Here is a 16686-nt window from a genome sequence, read left to right as displayed (position 1 = left end):
AGGCAGCTCTGCCTCTCTACCCCGGGAAGTTCCTGCACCCATCTATGGAACAGTATAGAAGCGGCTGGCTGCTTCCAAGATGCCACATGCGCTGGGCCCTCCATTCGCCCCCTAATTTCCACCTCCTACTGGAGTTGCCCCCCATCCTCTCAGCCAGAGTTTTCTCTGGTGCCCTGGGAACCCAGAACATTGGGTGGGAAGGGAGGGTCCTACAGAGTTGGGCAGGCAGTTTAAGTTTCCAGCTAAAGCCCTCTGACCTGGGCCTCCCACCACCACAGATGGACTCCAATTCCTCAAGTGTAAGACTTGGAGTCCCAGAAGAATTTAAACCAGATTGCTATAAAAGCCCCTGCTAGAGACTGACACAAGGTAGGGGCTCAAGAAGGTGAGTGAATGAGTGAATGAATGAATGAATGAATGAGTCAATAAATTAGCCAATCACTCAATCATGGTGTTATTCAGTCTTAGCTCAGCCAAGTTGTCACCCAGCTTCCACTTACATACTTCCAGTGATGGGGACATCACTACTTCCAGAGGCAAAATGGTTTTAGTTTTTAGACTGTCCTTACAATGAGTCAGATTCCCCACCTCCTAGGTTTCCCCAACAGCCCCAGTCTGCCTACAGGTGGGACCCAAAACACATTTAGAATCTTTTTTATGGGATGGGACCCAAGCCTCTGCAGGCAAGGGAAAGCACAGAATCCCACAGCTGGACCTTAGAGGCCACAAGTCTCTTGGTCATCTTCTTGTGTTTCAGAGGAAGCTCTGACCAGAGAGGGGCTAGGACTCACCCAAGGCCACACAGCTGGGGAAGGGCTGAGCCAAGATTCAGACCCCAGATCCACCTTTCAGCTATGTTCCTTCTAAATTCCACAGCCCCTCCAGGCTTCCCCACATGGGGTACCCCTCCCCACGGCCAGCCCCACCCTACGATGCCGAGGATCTGGTGCCCTTATGGAGATCATCATGCTGGAGAAAACCATCTCTTGTCACGGCCAGTGACAGGCACAGGGCTGAGTCGGGGGGTCAGGAGCTTCTGCAGGACCAAGACCTATAGGACAGGCTGTATGGCTCTTACCCACCCCCCAGGCAGGGGCATCCCTCAGAACAGCAGGCCCACGTGTGTACACACCCATGTGTGAGCGTGTGCACGAGCGTGTGCTTGCACTTTCCAGAGCCAAAGGAACACGTAACAAGCTGTCAGTAAATCCTGCCAATTCGAGAAGGGTAATTGTCACGCACGATGCCAACAGACAGAACTCCAGTGGATTCATTTGGTTTTGTTTTGTGGTTATTTTTTTTTTTACAACTTTAAATACGGAATATAAATAAATTTACATTTAAAAAATAAAAGGAAAGCCCCCAAAAATATAATCACCAACTTTACAAACTGAAGGAAGCAGATTTTGGAGGGGGAGGGGGGTAGGGAGGAAAGTGCAGTCGAAGGTGGGGAGGGAGGTGGGAGCTCAGACCCCACCCCAGGGAGCCCTGGGCATCTTTTCCCTTTTCTCCCCCACTCCCAGCCCATGAGATGGTTTCCTGGGAGGAGCCACCAGAAGTGGAACTCAAAAGAATCTAATACGGGGGGAGGTGTGCAGGGGGAGAGCAAGGACTGCCCCCTCCCTTAGAGACTTTCTCTTGGGTTTTTCACACCCGCCTGGAAAGGGGAACTGCTTGAGCTGAGGACTCAGGAAAACGGAGGCCAGATGGACAACAGTGTTGCCTCCCCACCCAACACGGGCTCGCTCCTGTCCAAGCACTCCAAGCCATTGGCCAGGTCGGGGCACAGCCAGTCCACGTGGAGCCTTTGTGTCAGTTAGGAAAAGGATCCCTTTCTCCATACATTTTTATCTCCATCTGCCAGATAACTGTCCTGATAAATACACAAATTGGCCACGTTCTACAGTGTGAGCAATGATCCCTGCAGGCAGTGCCCTTGTGCAGTGCACACCCTGCACAAACCTACTTGGCAGTCTTGGCTGGGCTGGGACATGATGGGCAGGCCCCCTGCTGCCCTGACCCCTGGTCTTCTGCCTAATGGAGCAGAAGTATGGGGTCCAAGAGTCCCTTGGTGGAGCAGACTGAGGGCCAGGACAAGAGGAAGACACAGGGTGGAGGTAGAGAGATAAAACAGAGGAAATGAAGGTGGGGGAAGTGGAAGGAGGCAGTGAATGCCCAGGTCACCAGCCACGTCGGCTCCAGAGCAAATTTCATCTCTAACCCATCTGAGGGGGCACTTGGCTGCCTGGTGCTTGGGCCACGCCCACCCAGAGGAGTCCATACCGTCAGAGATCTCATATGTATAAAACAAAAGGAAGCCGCTGTAAGCAGAGGTGACCAGGGAGAAGTGACTGGGCCTGGGCGCCGTGGGAGGGTTTTTCTCGAGTCTGTGCTCCCCTGCGTGGTCTCAGCCACAGGAGTACGAGGTACCCTGGCCTGCCTGGGGGGTTCCCTTCAGAGCTGGCCAGGGGTCCTGGGACCAGGCAGGCCACCCATGCCTAGAGGGCCTCAGAGCCTTGTGCAGGGCTTTGGGCTGGTCCACAGCGCTGAGGTGTGACCCTGGCCGGGAGCCGGGGAACAGCGGGCCCACTGGTCTCTCTTGCGCTTCTATCCCAGATTCTCGGGGTCGGTGGAGGACGACAGCAATGGAGTTCAGGTCCTCCGTTTCCTTCTCGAGATTCCGGGCAAGGTGCTGGAGGCCAATGAGGGGACCCGCTGGTGGGTGGACGGACGCGCGGAAGGGGTAAGCACCATTGGCCGTCCGAATCAGGCATCGAGACAGACGGACGAGGGGAACAATATTATCACTCCAAGGACCCCATGGGGGCGATACAGCAAATACCATATTAAATAACCCTGTGGGCCAAGCAGAGGGACACAGAGGGGTCAGAGACAGCTTAGGGGCTCCAGCCCATGCTCACACGCCTCCCTTGCCAGGGACGGGGAGCTGATTTCCAGCATCGTTCAGGGCTGGGGCAGTTGAGGGTCAGACCTCCCATTCTCCTAGGGCATGCTGGGACACAGCTGGGCTGGGGCCCCCAAAGCCCCCTCACCCACCTACCCTATGGGAAAATTCAGTTGAAACTGGGTGGAGGGGATCCAGGCTGAGAGCCAGGATTTTGTTTGGGGAAATATCTCTCCTCATCCCCTTCCACAGCCCAAGCCGCAGGCCAGGGAGAAGAAAGACCAGGGGTCTGGGCCTCAGGTTCCCCACCAGGCCTCACCTGCCCACACTCTCCTGCAGATGCCCCTAGGCTCCGAGGGTCTCCTTCAGTGCCTTCTTGTCATGCGTGTGCTTGAACTTCCGGTGCTTCCCCTTGGGGGGCCGGCGGACTCGCACTGTCCGAATGGCCACCCGAGTTTGGGGTGTCCTGGCTGCTTGAGAAAAAGAAAGGTCTTGTCAGCAGGTGGACAGCCTCTGGAGAGGGTCTATTGCTCTCAACCAACACCTGCCGCAGACCTCTCCAGATCTCCTGGGCTGAAAGAAGGGGTAGGAGTCTGAGGCCAGCCCTCCTTGGGTTCAAATCCCAACTCCACTGCTTACCAATTATTGAACCACTCCGTGCCTCAGTTTCCCCACCTGTGATATGGGGGTAATAAGACCGCCCCCCTCACAGGACTGGTAAAACGAATAAATGGCAGTTTACTGGCAAACACAGAGGGGAGTAGATTAGCTACGGCTTCAAGTTCTTTGTCCTTACCCCACTGACCCTCCTAATTTCCATGCCCCTTGAGCCTGTCGTGGACTCGGATCTGTTAACCAGTAGAAGGAGGCAGAGCGGTGCTGTGCCGGTTCCAGGCAAAACCCTTAAGAAGGCTTGGCAGCTCCCAGAGCACCTGGGTGGCTCAGTCGGTTGAGGCTCAGATTTCAGCTCAGGTCATGATCTTGGGGTCGTGGGACCGAGCCCCGCGTCAGGCTCTGTGCTCAGTGGGGAGTCTGCTGGAGATTCTCTCTCCCTCTCTCTCTGCCCCTCCCCACTGCTGACATGCTCCCTCTCTCTCTCTAAAGTAAATAAATAAATATTAAAAAAAGAAGAAGAAGGCTTGGCAGCTCCCCCCATTTTGCCTTGGGGAGCCCTGTGCCACTGCCTAAGAAGTCTGGCTACTCTGCTGGGGAAGGCACCTGGGGAGGAGACGCCCTGGACTACAGCGAGAAGGACATGGGCCCAGCTGCCCCACGCAGCCTCCAGACAACACACTACAACCACTGGAGACATGAGTAGAACCGCCAGGCGGAGCCCAGTCAACCCATCAATCGGGGAGAGATGATAAAATGGCTATTGTCTTAAGCCACTAAGATCAGACTAAGAAGTGATCGGCAAATGGGAGCTGCTCTTACTCACTTTTTTCTTATTCCCTCGCTTGACCTCCCGTTGAGGTTTCCTCCCACCAGCCTCTCAGCCCCTTCCAGTTCTGGGTTGGGGGAGCTGCTAGGCATCGGGCCAGAACCACACACTCCCACTGTGGAGCTGGGCCTCCCCATCCCCGTGCCTGTCGTCACCCGGCCCTCGCCACTCCAAGAAGCGACTCAGTGGGGCAGGCCAGAGCTCGGGTTGTGGGCCAGACCACCTGGGTGCGAATCTGGGCTCTCCCAGGTATTAGTGGCGTACGTTGGGGCAAGTCACATAAACTCTCTGTGCCTCGATTTCTGTATCTTTAAAAGTGAGCTGGCAGCAGCCTCGGCCCTCGGGTTAGGTGATAATACACGGAAATAGCCAGAAACCCTTGGCTAGCACTTCCTGTGCACCTGGCAATGTTCTAAGCTCATTTCTCCTCACAGCAGTACAAGTCTCTACATTTAACAGACAGGGAAACCAAGGCAGAGACACTGGGATTTGAACCTAGGAGTCGGCCTCTGGAGTCCGTACTTTCAACCACTGGCCTGTAAATCACAGTACTCGTGAGCCTCGGGCAAGGTTAGCACTGATGTCTCTTCCTCCTGAGCCCCCAGGTCAACACCCTGGCAGTGAAAGCTTTCTCCGCCAAGCTCAAGGCCCATCTCTTCCTGGGAGCCTTCCCCGGCACCCCCAGCTCTCCGGGGCCAACGCCGACTTCCCACCTCACAGACATAAGCTCCCACGAGGCAGTTAGCCCATCTCTGCCATCGGGCAGTGTAAGGATGCGGGCAGGTCTCAGATTCCCCTTGGGGGAGGACACCTAGAAGGGCCATTAAGGGGCCCAGAGTTTGGGCTCCAGAGATGGGGTCATCAGCAGGATCCTGGGCTGGGCAAAGCTGGAGCAGGCTCAAGGTCATCATGCAGCTCATGAGTGACAGAGCCGAGTCTCGAGCCCAGGAAGTCTGACACCTGTATCACACGGGCCACAGCACCAAGCCTTTGCCAGGCCGGGGCCAAACTGCTGAAACTGACATGGCAAGACTTTATGTAATCTACATATTAATCAGTTGAACACGTCTTCCAAGATCTGGCTTGGAAAACCACATGAAGCACAGGCACATGAAAGAACCCCATCCTAAACATAAAGGAGAATATGATTTTTCCTGACTAGAAATCCTTCTATGTTAATTCTTATTATTATCCCACGTTATTCGATATCCCATGTTGTTCCGTGTTAACTGTATTAATAATTTACAACAGGTGGGCGCCTGGGTGGCTCAGTTGGTTAAGCGACTGCCTTCGGCTCAGGTCATGATCCTGGAGTCCCGGGATCGAGTCCCGCATCGGGCTCCCTGCTCGGCGGGGAGTCTGCTTCTCCCTCTCCCGCTCCCCCCTCTTGTGCTCTTTCTCTCTCTCACTCTCTCTCTCAAATAAATAAATAAAATCTTAAAAATAATAATAATAATTTACAACAGGTCAGTTTGAAGCTGTCAAATTATCAGCCTTTCCAGGGCATCCGTGCCTCAGCTCGGCTCTCGGAACAGGACAAAGAGGCTATGAGGCCTGCCTTTGGGAGGCTTCTAAGATGTTCTGTCCTCTACCAATAGAAAGTTACTGAAAATCAATGTGATTTTTTTTTTTTAAAGATTTTATCCATTTATTTGAGACAGAGAGAATGAGAGAGAACACATGAGAGAGAGAAGGGTCAGAGGGGGAAGCAGACTCCCCGCCGAGCAGAGAGCCCGATGCGGGACTCGATCCCGGGACTCCAGGATCATGACCTGAGCCGAAGGCAGTCGCTTAACCAACTGAGCCACCCAGGCGCCCTCAATGTGATTTTTTTAATGCTCATCTAAACATATTAACTTAATAAATCTTGATCTTTGGGGTGCCTGGCTGGCTCAGTTGGTAGAACATGAGACTCTTGATCCAGAGTTGTGAGTTCAAACCCCATGTTGGGTGTAGAGATTACTTAAAAATAAAATCTTAAAATAATAATAATAATAAAAATTATAATTATATATAATATTATATATATGTACGTATATGTGTGTGTGTGTATATATATACACATATATATAATGGCTGTGCTCCAGCAGTCCCATCAAGAACACTGAACAACTGACTTATAAGGTCATCTCTCTGGACCGTTCTAGCTCTAACAATGTTAAATTCTTAAAAAAAAAGAAAGAAAGATGGGGTGCCTGGGTGGCTCAGTCGTTGAGCGTCTGCCTTCGGCTCAGGTCGTGATCCCAGGGTCTTGGGATCGAGCCCCACATTGGGCTCCCTGCCAGGCGGGAAGCCTGCTTCTCCCTCTCCCACTCCCCCTGCTTGTGTGTTCCCTTTCTAGCTGTCTCCCTCTCTCTCTCTGTCAAATAAATAAATTTAAAAAAAAGAAAAAGAAAGAAAATGACAAGGCAGGTAAGAGCCAGTGACTGCTGTCACGGTGAGAGAAGGGCCAAGAATAGAACTTCAGGATACCTAGACTCCAGCTGTACCCCTGCCTGGGACTGGCTGTGTGACCTTGGGCAAGACCCCAGCCTCTCTGAGCCTCAGGCACCTCCTCTGTAAAATGTGGACCAGGCAATTGGATCAGATCATTTTTGGGGTCCCTTTCAACTCAAACTATGCCCCTGAAATTGTGAATTCATGAACTCTAAAGAGTGGACCAGAAGTCCAGTTCCAATTATCCATCTGATGCTTGAACTCTGTCACATCACTGCTACAAAGTTGCCCAGTCTCTACCTACACATTTTCAATGACAGGAGACTCACTACCGCACAAGGCATACAATTCCATCTTGGCCCCCTGACTGATTGACAGTTTTTGGTATATGGAGTTAAAATCTCTCTCCAGCGGCTTTTCCCCACTGGTCCTAATCCCCCCTGAAGGCCACAGGGAATGAGTTTGATTTCTCATCCCTAGGACAGGTTGTCAAATATCTGAAGATGATGTCCATGGAGTCTTCTCTTGTCCCACTATTTCATGTACTCATTCAACAAAGGAGGGGGCTGTGGTAGCAAGACGGGGATGGGAGCTGCTCTGGACAAGGTAGTCAGGGCAGGCCTCTAGGAGAAGGTGACTCCTGGGTTGAGACCCAAATGAAGACAAGTAGACTTGTGAAGAGTTGAGAGAAGTGAATTTCAGATGGAAAGTGGCATGTGCAAAGGCCCTGTGGCAGAAAGGTACCCGGCCACTCGAGGAGGTCAGGCTGGTTGGGGTGGCATAAGTGAGGAGGAATGGTGGGCAGCAAGACTGGAAGGCCAGTCAGGGGCTAACATTCTCATGTAAAGCCTCGCAGGCAGGGGAGGAATCTGGGTTGTTCTCAGTGAGATGGTAACCTTCAGATGAATTTTAACCAGGGGCATGCCTGATCCAGTTTCCGCCCCCCCCCCCCCACCAGTGGCAGGTGCCCCAAGAGAAGGGAGCTGCGCAGCTGAGCAATTCAGAGGCAGACCCTGGACCAGCGGTTACCTCGCTGCTCTTGGCTACTCCCCGGGCTTCGGGTCACGGGTCGAGTAGCCACCACTGTCTCGCACTTGCACGCCAGGTGGTCCTCCAGGGTCACCGTGGCCTTCTTAAAGGTTGGCTTCTTCCGTACAATCTCGATTTTTCTCACCTGGAGGACAGAACCATCCAAGTGCCTCTGTAAGACCACACAGGCAGGGGCTGAGGGAGCCTGCCTGCCTGCCTGCCTGCTCTTCCCACCCCAGTGTCCCCGGCAGGGATCTTTCCTCGAAAGCCGGGAGTGGAGAGGCACTGGCCCAAACAATAGCAGGACCTTGCCCTCTGCCCTTCTCGTAGCTTTTCCATCAAAACAAGCCCTCCCGACCTGGCCTCCAGCTTGGCCCCAGCCCCCTTGGAGCTCCCAGAAAGGGAGAAAGGCATTTCCGGGTTGAGTGTAGGGCCCGTGGTGTCCTCATTCCCGGAGTGCCAGCCAAGGTCAGGGACTGTGGCAGAGGCGGGAGATGGTTGTCTGGAAGGAAGTGGGGGGAGGCTTTATCCAGGAGGGAGGCGGGAAGGGGGAGGTCAGCTGTCAGGTGTCCATCCATAGAGCTGGAAGCACTGGGGACAGGAGATACCATGACAGTGGGTGGTGTGGTAGAGAGTGACACTTGCGATCTCAGGCACGGGGCCCAGGCCTGGGATGGATGGTGGGCACGGGGAGAGGCCACAGCGGACCTCGGAGGGGAGTGTGGCGGAGCAGGTGGACCATTTGGCAAGAGCGGGGCTCACCAGCCGGTGCTGAGCCCTAGGTGTGCCTCCTGCCCAGCAGCTCCACCCCGCCAGAGTTGATGTGTAGGCGAGGCTGACCCAAGGGGCACAAAAACCTTTCCACATGAATCAGAAGACAGCTGAGGCTTCTCTGGCCCTGCCCTGCCCAGCATGAGACCCGGAGCTCCCCAGAGCAGCCTCTATTCTAGAATTTGCCTTGAGTCAGACTGCATACCCGATCTCTCCTGAGAGGAGGCAGGATTCAGCACTCTGACCCTTTGCTAGGGGCTGCCCCAGCATTTGCTGTGTCTGTTGCCTGGAGGGACTCTGTGCCCTCTTTGTTAAAGACACAACAAGGAACGTGAACAGGTTTGGAGGAAAACTGAGCAGCCCAGAACATTCTGAGTGTCCAATAAATGCTTGTAGACAGGTCTCTTCAAGGGACATTTGGGGATTTGATCCCTGTAAAAGAGGAGGCAGCACCCTTCCCTTAACGTCCCACACGCAGCCCTACCTGGGGGTCTGCCTTTGGCTTTTGGGTACAGCGGCCTGGGTGGCCTTGAGGACTCACAGGTGGCCTCAGTGCACCTGCGCAGAGAGCCCTAACTGGACAGAGCCCAGGAGCCTGCCAGGAATGCCTCTCCATCCCTACGGAAGCCGGGCCGGTGAGTCTGCCCCCCAACCATTCCCCCCCCCAACCCCCCGCCAGGGCCAGGGCCAGGGCCCGGGCCCGGGCCTTCAGCAAACGCCCCCCCCCACCCCGCCCCCAGCCGGGCGGGGGGGCGGCGGCGCGCCTGCTCACCTGGACGGGCCGCAGCTGCACCTGGGTGGGGCGGCACTGCACGTTGCGGTTGTTACAGCAGCCCGAGCAGCGCTGCACCTCCACGCACGGCGGCCACACCAGGAAGTTGGCGTTAGTGTGGTCGATGAGGCGCCGCGAGATCTCGAACACTTCAGTGCGCGTCTTGCACTCGGCGATCATGGCCGGCTCGGCGACCGTCGAACCTGAAGGGAGAGAGGGGAGAGCGCCGTCAGGAGGGCGGGCCTGCCCGGAGACCCCCTCCCGCGCCCCCCGCCCCCCCAGCGGCCCAGCCCAGGGGACGGCTCTGACCCTGCTCTCCCTCACACACGGCCCCGGCTGAGTCCCACTCGCTTCCACCCCAGGCGGCCGTGTGCGCCTCCTGGCTGTTACCAGCTGTGGGACTTGGACAGGGTGCTGATGTGCCCGCAGCCTCAGTTTCCCCATGAGATCTACATCCACGAACCGCTGTAAGGATCAAGTGAGATCATGGAGACTGCTGGCCTGTCAGATGTCAGTTTCCTTCCACCGGGCCTCAAGTTCGTTCTGTGATTTCACACATTTCTGGGCTCGCCTGACCCCGGGCTCCTACTCGCTTATTTATTTTGTAACCCCTCTTTTATGTTGCCCTTGTACACTATAATCTGTTCTTACACCCTTGCTTCTTTCAAAGCCGGCTTCCTCATCTCTGGCAGGGGGGTAACAGCGCCTATATACTGCACTTGCAGATCTGAGTCATGCAAGCGGCCCACAGCAAGCCTGCGGTCCACGCTGGGGCTCTGCCGTTGTTCCCATAGAGAGACACTGAGGCTCGACTAGCTGCCCGAATTCACTGAGGAGTGGAACTCAGGCCACCAAATCCTATCTGAAGGGCCCCCTAGCCACTGTCTACAGTGTTTTGGGGACTACAGGTGGGCAGAGATGAGGAGGGGCTTAGAGCAGGCACTGGCCTCCCCTGGGAAGGCTTCCATGGGACCTAGGCAGGTGCCAAGCTTTGCCTGCTGTCCCAGCCGCAGCCCTAAGCCACAGAAGAGACACACAGCCCACCAGGACGGCACTGGGTCCAAGTGAGAAGAGCTGCTGGGACCTCAGCCCTATCCCTTGCTAGCTGTGTGACTTTTGGCCACGGCTTTACCCTCTCTGGGCCTCAGTTTCCAACTGTATAAAATGGGGTCAGTAATATCTATCTCTGGGGTTGGAGTATGAACAAGTGAGTTTAAAAGCACTATATTTAGGAAACTATGTATTGGGCGATGGGGCGTGATGACTCAACTCCTCAATATAGTATATTGAAGGACAGTTTTACTCTCTTATAGTTCAATTCAGTCCTCAGTGTGGGACGAATGGGGCGGCCCAGAGCTGTGGGCTGGCTGCACGCCCCAGTTCTCCTTGTCTGGCTCCCACCATGGAGGGGTCACCATTCTCATCTGCAGCCTCACCTAGGCTCCTTCTCCCTCGGGATAAGCTCTCCAGCTCGCCTCCAGAATGGGATCGGGTCAAATTCAGGTCCAACTCGGCCCCGTCTTCATCTGCAAGAGAAGGTACAGTCAGATGCACTCTCATAGCCCCTAGCTGGTCCGATCGTGGGGTGGGGGCGCCAGTGGGGGATGTGGGGCAGGCAGGAACGTGGCCTCTCACCCCTCACTGGCACCCCACTCCAAAGAACAGACTCCCTTTCCAGGTCCCTGTAAACCTGAGGGTCCTCGCTCTGACAAGGAGCTCTCCAGGCAACCCCAGGGTGGTCATGGGGTTGGGGTGGTGGGGACCGGACAGCATCCCTGGGGTGGGGGGGCCTTCAGCCCCACTCTGGGCTCTTCAGCCACATTTTTGGACAGAACCCATGTCAAAGGAGTTAAAAATAACCCTTCCCTTTTGCTACTGTAAGTGAACCCTCGTCAGCCTCCAGGGCAGGGCAAGGACCCAGAGCTCAGAAGGCCAGTTTCCAGTGCCCCTCCACCCAACGTTCCCATAGGAAGCGCTGAATGGAGAAATTCCCAGAATCCCCGGGGGGACCAGCATGCCCTGGACACAGCCCCTCTGGAGCCCCGGACAATGGCCCAGCTGAGCCAGAGAGAGGGAGGAGGGACAGGAGTGGGGGTGGGGGCTGAAGGCAGAGAGGGGTGGGGAGCCAGCCTGCTGGGATGGGGGCGGCCATACCCTGAGCCCTTTCAGGCCTGGGTCTTGTTCCAGCTCCCAGTATCTCACTGTGTTTGCCTCTCCCCTCTAACCTTTGACCTGGTGTCTGCCCTAAACTGTCCATTTCTCCCTCAGGTCATAAACCACAGCTCCCTTCTCCAGCCTGGGAGGCCCTCATCGTGATATCATCCTTGGTGCTCCTTGGAGCGATCCCTCTCTCTAGAGGCAGCCGACAGCACTGTGGGAGGTGAGGGCCGGGCAGGAGGACTTTGAGCTTGACACTGAATCCCGGGCAGACCCTTCCAGCTCTCTGATGGCTGAAGAGTGAGCAAATAGACCACGGGGTGTTTGGACAAGCTCCCGCCCCCTCCCACGGAGCCCCCTCGCTGCTCTTGCTGTCTCCCCTTCCCACTGGCCCTGCCAACGACAAAGCTCCTGCTCTTCTCTGTGGGCTCCCCGGGGGTCCTGTTTGGAGGAGCCGGTCCTACAATGGCTGTGTTTCCGTCCAAGCTACTGCTCCCACGTCAGCGTGTCTGTCTGTCCCTCTCGCTCCCTTCCTTTCTCCCTGCCATCTCTGGAATGTCCCTGGTGGAGAGGAGATGGGGGAAAAGATGTGCTTTGTAGAAAGGTTAAGTTGATTAGGAAAAAATAGCCACATGGTTGCCTCGAAACAGGCCCGCTATTGAAAACCTCTGTCTCCAATCCCGACCCCCGGCCGGGGTGTGTAGGGGCTGTCCGAGGGTGGGGGCCAAGGGCCTTGGAAAGAAACTGCAGAAAGGCTAAATTTGGAAGTTGCCCCATTGTGTTGGCCAGGGCTGGCCAGTCGGGCATGGGGTGGGGGGTGTGGGAGACGTCGGGCGGGGGGCCTAGTGAACAATAGGTGGGCCCAGCTGGGGCCCCCTCCCGCCTGCCTCGCCAGCCCCCGGCACAGGCGGGTTTGAAAGGGCCCGGGAATGCTTTTGAGAGGGAGCCAGGGGCCCAACGGGGAGAGGAAACAAAGACAGGAAATGCTGTCCCCCGTAGATAGGAGTCTGGGCAAGGATTACAAAGTGACAAAGAGACAAAACCCTAGAGGGAAGGGGAGCTGGGGGTGCAGGGGGGCTGCTGACCAGGGCTCCAGGGAACAGGCCAGAGGTTAGAATAGAATGGAATTTGCTCTGAAGACAGCGTTTATAAATACATTCCCGACCCAGCCCGGCAGCCCTGCCACGTGTGTGCCACCAGGCACGTGCCCATTCGCTGAGTGCACTCTCGGGCTAGGGCAGGGCTGCCCGCCGGTCTGGGCCAGGTGTCCCCGGGAGACCTTACCGACCGGGCCCTCAGCCAGAGGGGCAGGGAGATGGCTCCTTCGGCACCGCCCTCCCCGGTTGGGTCCACACCTGGATACACATTCGGCATATGCCCTGGGCACCTTCTTTCTCCCTGCACCCCTCCTGCCAGCACCCCACCCCGTGCACCAAGCCAGAGCCACAGGTGGTGCGTCTGCCACACCCCACGTCCCAGGTACCAACCCGTCCGCCTACTCAGCCCTGCCCCGGGACAGGTGTGGCCGAGCCCTCCTGGGGCTGCCACAGGCCTCTAGTTCTCTGGAAGTCAAGGAAGGGAGGCTGCCCCTTGCCCTGCCCCTCCTGGCCCCCGAGGACTCAGTGGAGGCCCAGAGCCCTGAATGAGGGTTCAATTTACCTACGGAGGCTCCGTGCAGCAGGCGCTGGAGGTCGTCAAAGGAGCGGATCGAGTGGTCACTCAGCATCTCGTAGAGCTCCTCGGGAATGGGGTCCCCCTGCCAGGCAGACACCGTGGGGTCAAGTGAGCTGGAGTCGAGGGCTTTCTAGCCATGGCCCTCTTCCCTGCCACACACATGCCACCGTCCTATGGAAAAGCCCCACAGGGCCTCTCGGCCATGGGCAAATGGACAGCCGGGCCGGGGGGTGTGTGTGGAGGGAGGGGAGCAGTTCCAGGCCTGGCAACCAGAAGCACAAAGTTCTGGGGGCCAGAACCTGCTGAAGCCTCTAAGACCCAGATCAGATGCCCATCCCCCACCCCCAAACGGGAGCCCCAGCTTGCTCTGAGTTAGAGCCAATGGTGTACATCTGTCGCGCACATCGCGTCACAGGTTCCTGGAGACTCCAACCATCTTTCTGCTTTTCCTCCCCACCTGACAGCCAATGACAGCCAGCATTTGTCACAGGAGATCTAATTGTCCCCATTTTACAGATGAGAAAACAGAATCTTCCAGCCAATTATCAGCAGAACCTGCATTCAAAGCCAAGGCTTTCTGGTGGCAGAGCCTGTGCCCCCAGCCTCCTGGGTACATGAGGTGGTTCTTAAGTGCTTGCGGAGCTGGACAGGCTCCGGGGGCCCCAGGTACTAACAGATTTATTTAGTCTCTTGCTCAAAAGAGGAGAGAAGGGAATCCTCAGATACAGACACGAAACCTGAAAGCTTACCCATGCCCCATGCCCAACCAAACCCTATTTTTAGAGCCCCTCTGGCCTGTTACCAAAAACACTTGAAACTTAATAAGTGCTTTAACAGGCCCCACTCGGAGCCGGGCTTCCTCCAGAGAAACCGCAGGCCTCACAATGACATGACAGCAGCCTGATAGGAAGGTCACGGCCACATCCCTCATGGTCCAGGGAAACCTGAGGGGCTGATACCAGAGGTCTTGAGGAGGAGGGCCCAATCTGGACACCCAATGCCTTGGGGCAAAGAGGCGGGAGACTCTGCGGCATGTCCAAATTCACAGCCATACAAACACACACACACACACACACACACACACACGTGCACACACAGATGCAGGATGGCGCGGTCCTGCGGAAGAAGCCCTGGAGGGGGCGCCGGCAGACCTGACTTACTTAAACAACTCTGTGCCTCAGTTTCTCTGGATGAAGAAGCAGGAGCTCCTGCTCTAGTCAGTTCATGGAACACTCCAAGGACCCGAGTTCTTTTTTTTTTCTTTTTAAAGATTTTATTTATTTGACAGAGAGAGACACAGCGAGAGAGGGAACACAAGCAGGGGGAGTGGGAGGGGGAGAAGCAGGCTCCCCTCTGAGCAGGGAGCCCTATGCGGGGCTCGATCCCAGGACCCTGGGATCATGACCTGAGCCGAAGGCAGACGCTTAACGACTGAGCCACCCAGGCACCCCTCCAAGGACCCGAGTTCTGATTGGCTTTGCACAGGCTGAGCCCCTGCCTGACAGGGGGAGGAGGTCCTCTGCCCCGTGGCCGGCCCCAGGGGGCTCTCCCCAAAGCTCTGTTAGGAGCTTGGGGATGGATCAGTTTCTGGCTCCCCCAAAGCTCCATTTCCTCAAAGGTTATCATGGCATCTGAGAATACCTCCTCCAGGGGTTCTACCCCATCCATCCAGCCCTGGCCACCCAGGTCGACCTTAGAGTGAGGGTAGAGTGTGGGTTACGTTCGCTTTTAAAACAAATTCCTTGAAACCCTTGAGCTCAGTTTTTTCATTTGAACTCAGAGCTTATAATCCTGCCTGGTGTCTAGGGCTGCCGGGAGGTTCAAGACAGGGAGGCTTGGGGCCCGAGCAGTAAGCTTGGCTGGCAGCTGGGGTCTTTCCTTCAGGGTCCATGGCTACGAAGCCGGGGAGCCAGGGGCTGGATGAGTGAGATGGGGGAGGGGCATCGGCTCAGCTGCGCCTTGCTTTCCTCCCCTACCTCCGCCACGCTCCACCTCTTCCTACTCCAAGACAGAGACCATGCCTTTGGTGTCTCCAAATGTGGACACAGGGCACTACCCACAGGCCGGAAGGCAGGCGGCTGGTCCCCAGTTAAGACCAAGGCAGCCTACTTCCCCTGAGGGTTTTGCCAAGCCCAGAACTGGTAGTCCAGGGAGCTAAATTCTACCCTTGTTCTGCTACTAACCACCCCATGACCTGCGGCGGGTCACTGCCCCTCTCTGGTCCTGGCCCCCATCTGTGAATCAGGGCGTCGAAGACATTTGATTCCATCCTAATTCTGCCTGTGCTGGTAGAGGTAACAGAGGAAAGCCGAGGGTGAGGTGCCCGACCAGGGCTTCCAGGCTGTCTGGGCAGTAATGATTCAATTAACCCCCCAGGAGAGGGCCCCAAGGCCCAGGACCAAATGGCATACAGCACTCATGCCAAGACCTCCTTGCCCATTGGAGAGCTGGCTGCAGTTGCCAGCCGGGGCAGAGTAGGCAGACCCCAAACAGGACTAGCGGGTGCTCCAGACCCAGCCTGCGATGCAAAAGACAATGTTTTATGGAAACGGACCCAGACCCTCCCAGGCTGAGTAGTGAAGAGCCCAGGACAGACGGGGGAGGTGGGAGAAGTACACAGTAGGTGCTCAAGAAGTACTCGTAAAATGCATGAAGGACTCTCCCCTTCTCCCTGGGGTTCTCTCCTGTGTGATCCTCCTACCTCCTCCACCAGGAGGACCCCCTGGGTTAAAACCCCCCTCTACCCCCTTAGCAAACTGCCTCCTAAAGAGTCCACTTCACTCTAAGCAGAGAGGCCATTCCTGCACATGTTTCTAGTAACTTGGCCACTGGATGCCCAGAACTCACTAAGAGCTGCCTGGGTTTGATAATAATACCACAGCTAACTTTGATTAAGTGCTGACTATAAGCCAGGCACTGAGCTAAATGCTATACTAACTACCAATCCTAAGCAGCTGGCTCTATATTTTTATCCCCATCTTCCAGATGGGGAAGCTAAAGGCTTAGAGAAGTAAGTAAAGGGCTACAGGTCTACACCACAAGAGCAGAGCCGCGCCGCTCCCTCTTCCAGCCCACCATGGAGCTTTCTGGCATCAGGTGTCCCAGAGCAGGGGCTAGAGGGTCCTCAGGGGACACTGGCCATGGCTGAGGTGGTCACAACTAGAACAGTGCTCCTGGCATCTAGTAGGTGGTGGCCAGTGATCCTGCTAAACATCCCACTATGCACGGGACAGCCTTCCACAATAAAGAATTATCTGGCCCAAGATGTCAATGGGGCAGAGGTTGAGAAACTCGAGTACACAGAAAAGCAGGGGCTTCAGCAGCCAAGGAAACCTGGCCTCTTGGATGAAGCCTTTGAACAACCTTAGCTTCTTTATCTTTCAAATGGGGCGCAGAACACCTGACTGGTGTTACTGGGAGGCGTAACTGCACCTAGCAGAGCGCCCGCAAATAACAGGTACTTAATGAGCTGTCAGGGGCCCATTCAGTCCTTCAGGTGGC

At 55.9% G+C, this 16686-nt stretch overlaps 1 protein-coding gene across 4 annotated transcripts in view; it reads right to left on the bottom strand.

Moving 5' to 3' along the window:
• Positions 1-1269: 1269 nt before the first annotated feature.
• The window catches only part of PDGFB (platelet derived growth factor subunit B), a 21178-nt gene continuing 5761 nt past the window's right edge, over positions 1270-16686 (bottom strand). Inside the window, exons 2-7 of one of the 4 annotated variants that reach the window (XM_064590585.1) lie at positions 13171-13267; positions 10791-10880; positions 9355-9557; positions 7812-7983; positions 3225-3378; positions 1270-2856 (exon numbers count right to left, since the gene is read on the bottom strand). In XM_064590585.1, coding sequence (XP_064446655.1) covers positions 3251-3378; positions 7812-7983; positions 9355-9557; positions 10791-10880; positions 13171-13267 — 690 coding nt within the window. In that variant the 3' untranslated portion in view covers positions 1270-2856; positions 3225-3250. The remainder of the gene's footprint in view (positions 2857-3224; positions 3379-7811; positions 7984-9354; positions 9558-10790; positions 10881-13170; positions 13268-16686) is intronic. The other 3 variants (XM_064590586.1, XM_045872500.3, XM_045872501.3) reach the window with 3 other exon arrangements.

The sequence above is a fragment of the Mirounga angustirostris genome, unplaced genomic scaffold (assembly GCF_029215605.1).
Source record: "Mirounga angustirostris isolate CCGP_5_RB_7025 unplaced genomic scaffold, mMirAng1.0.hap1 SCAF_5, whole genome shotgun sequence".
NCBI classification, from domain to species: domain Eukaryota; kingdom Metazoa; phylum Chordata; class Mammalia; order Carnivora; family Phocidae; genus Mirounga; species Mirounga angustirostris.
This window is presented reverse-complemented; position numbering and strand designations above follow the sequence as displayed.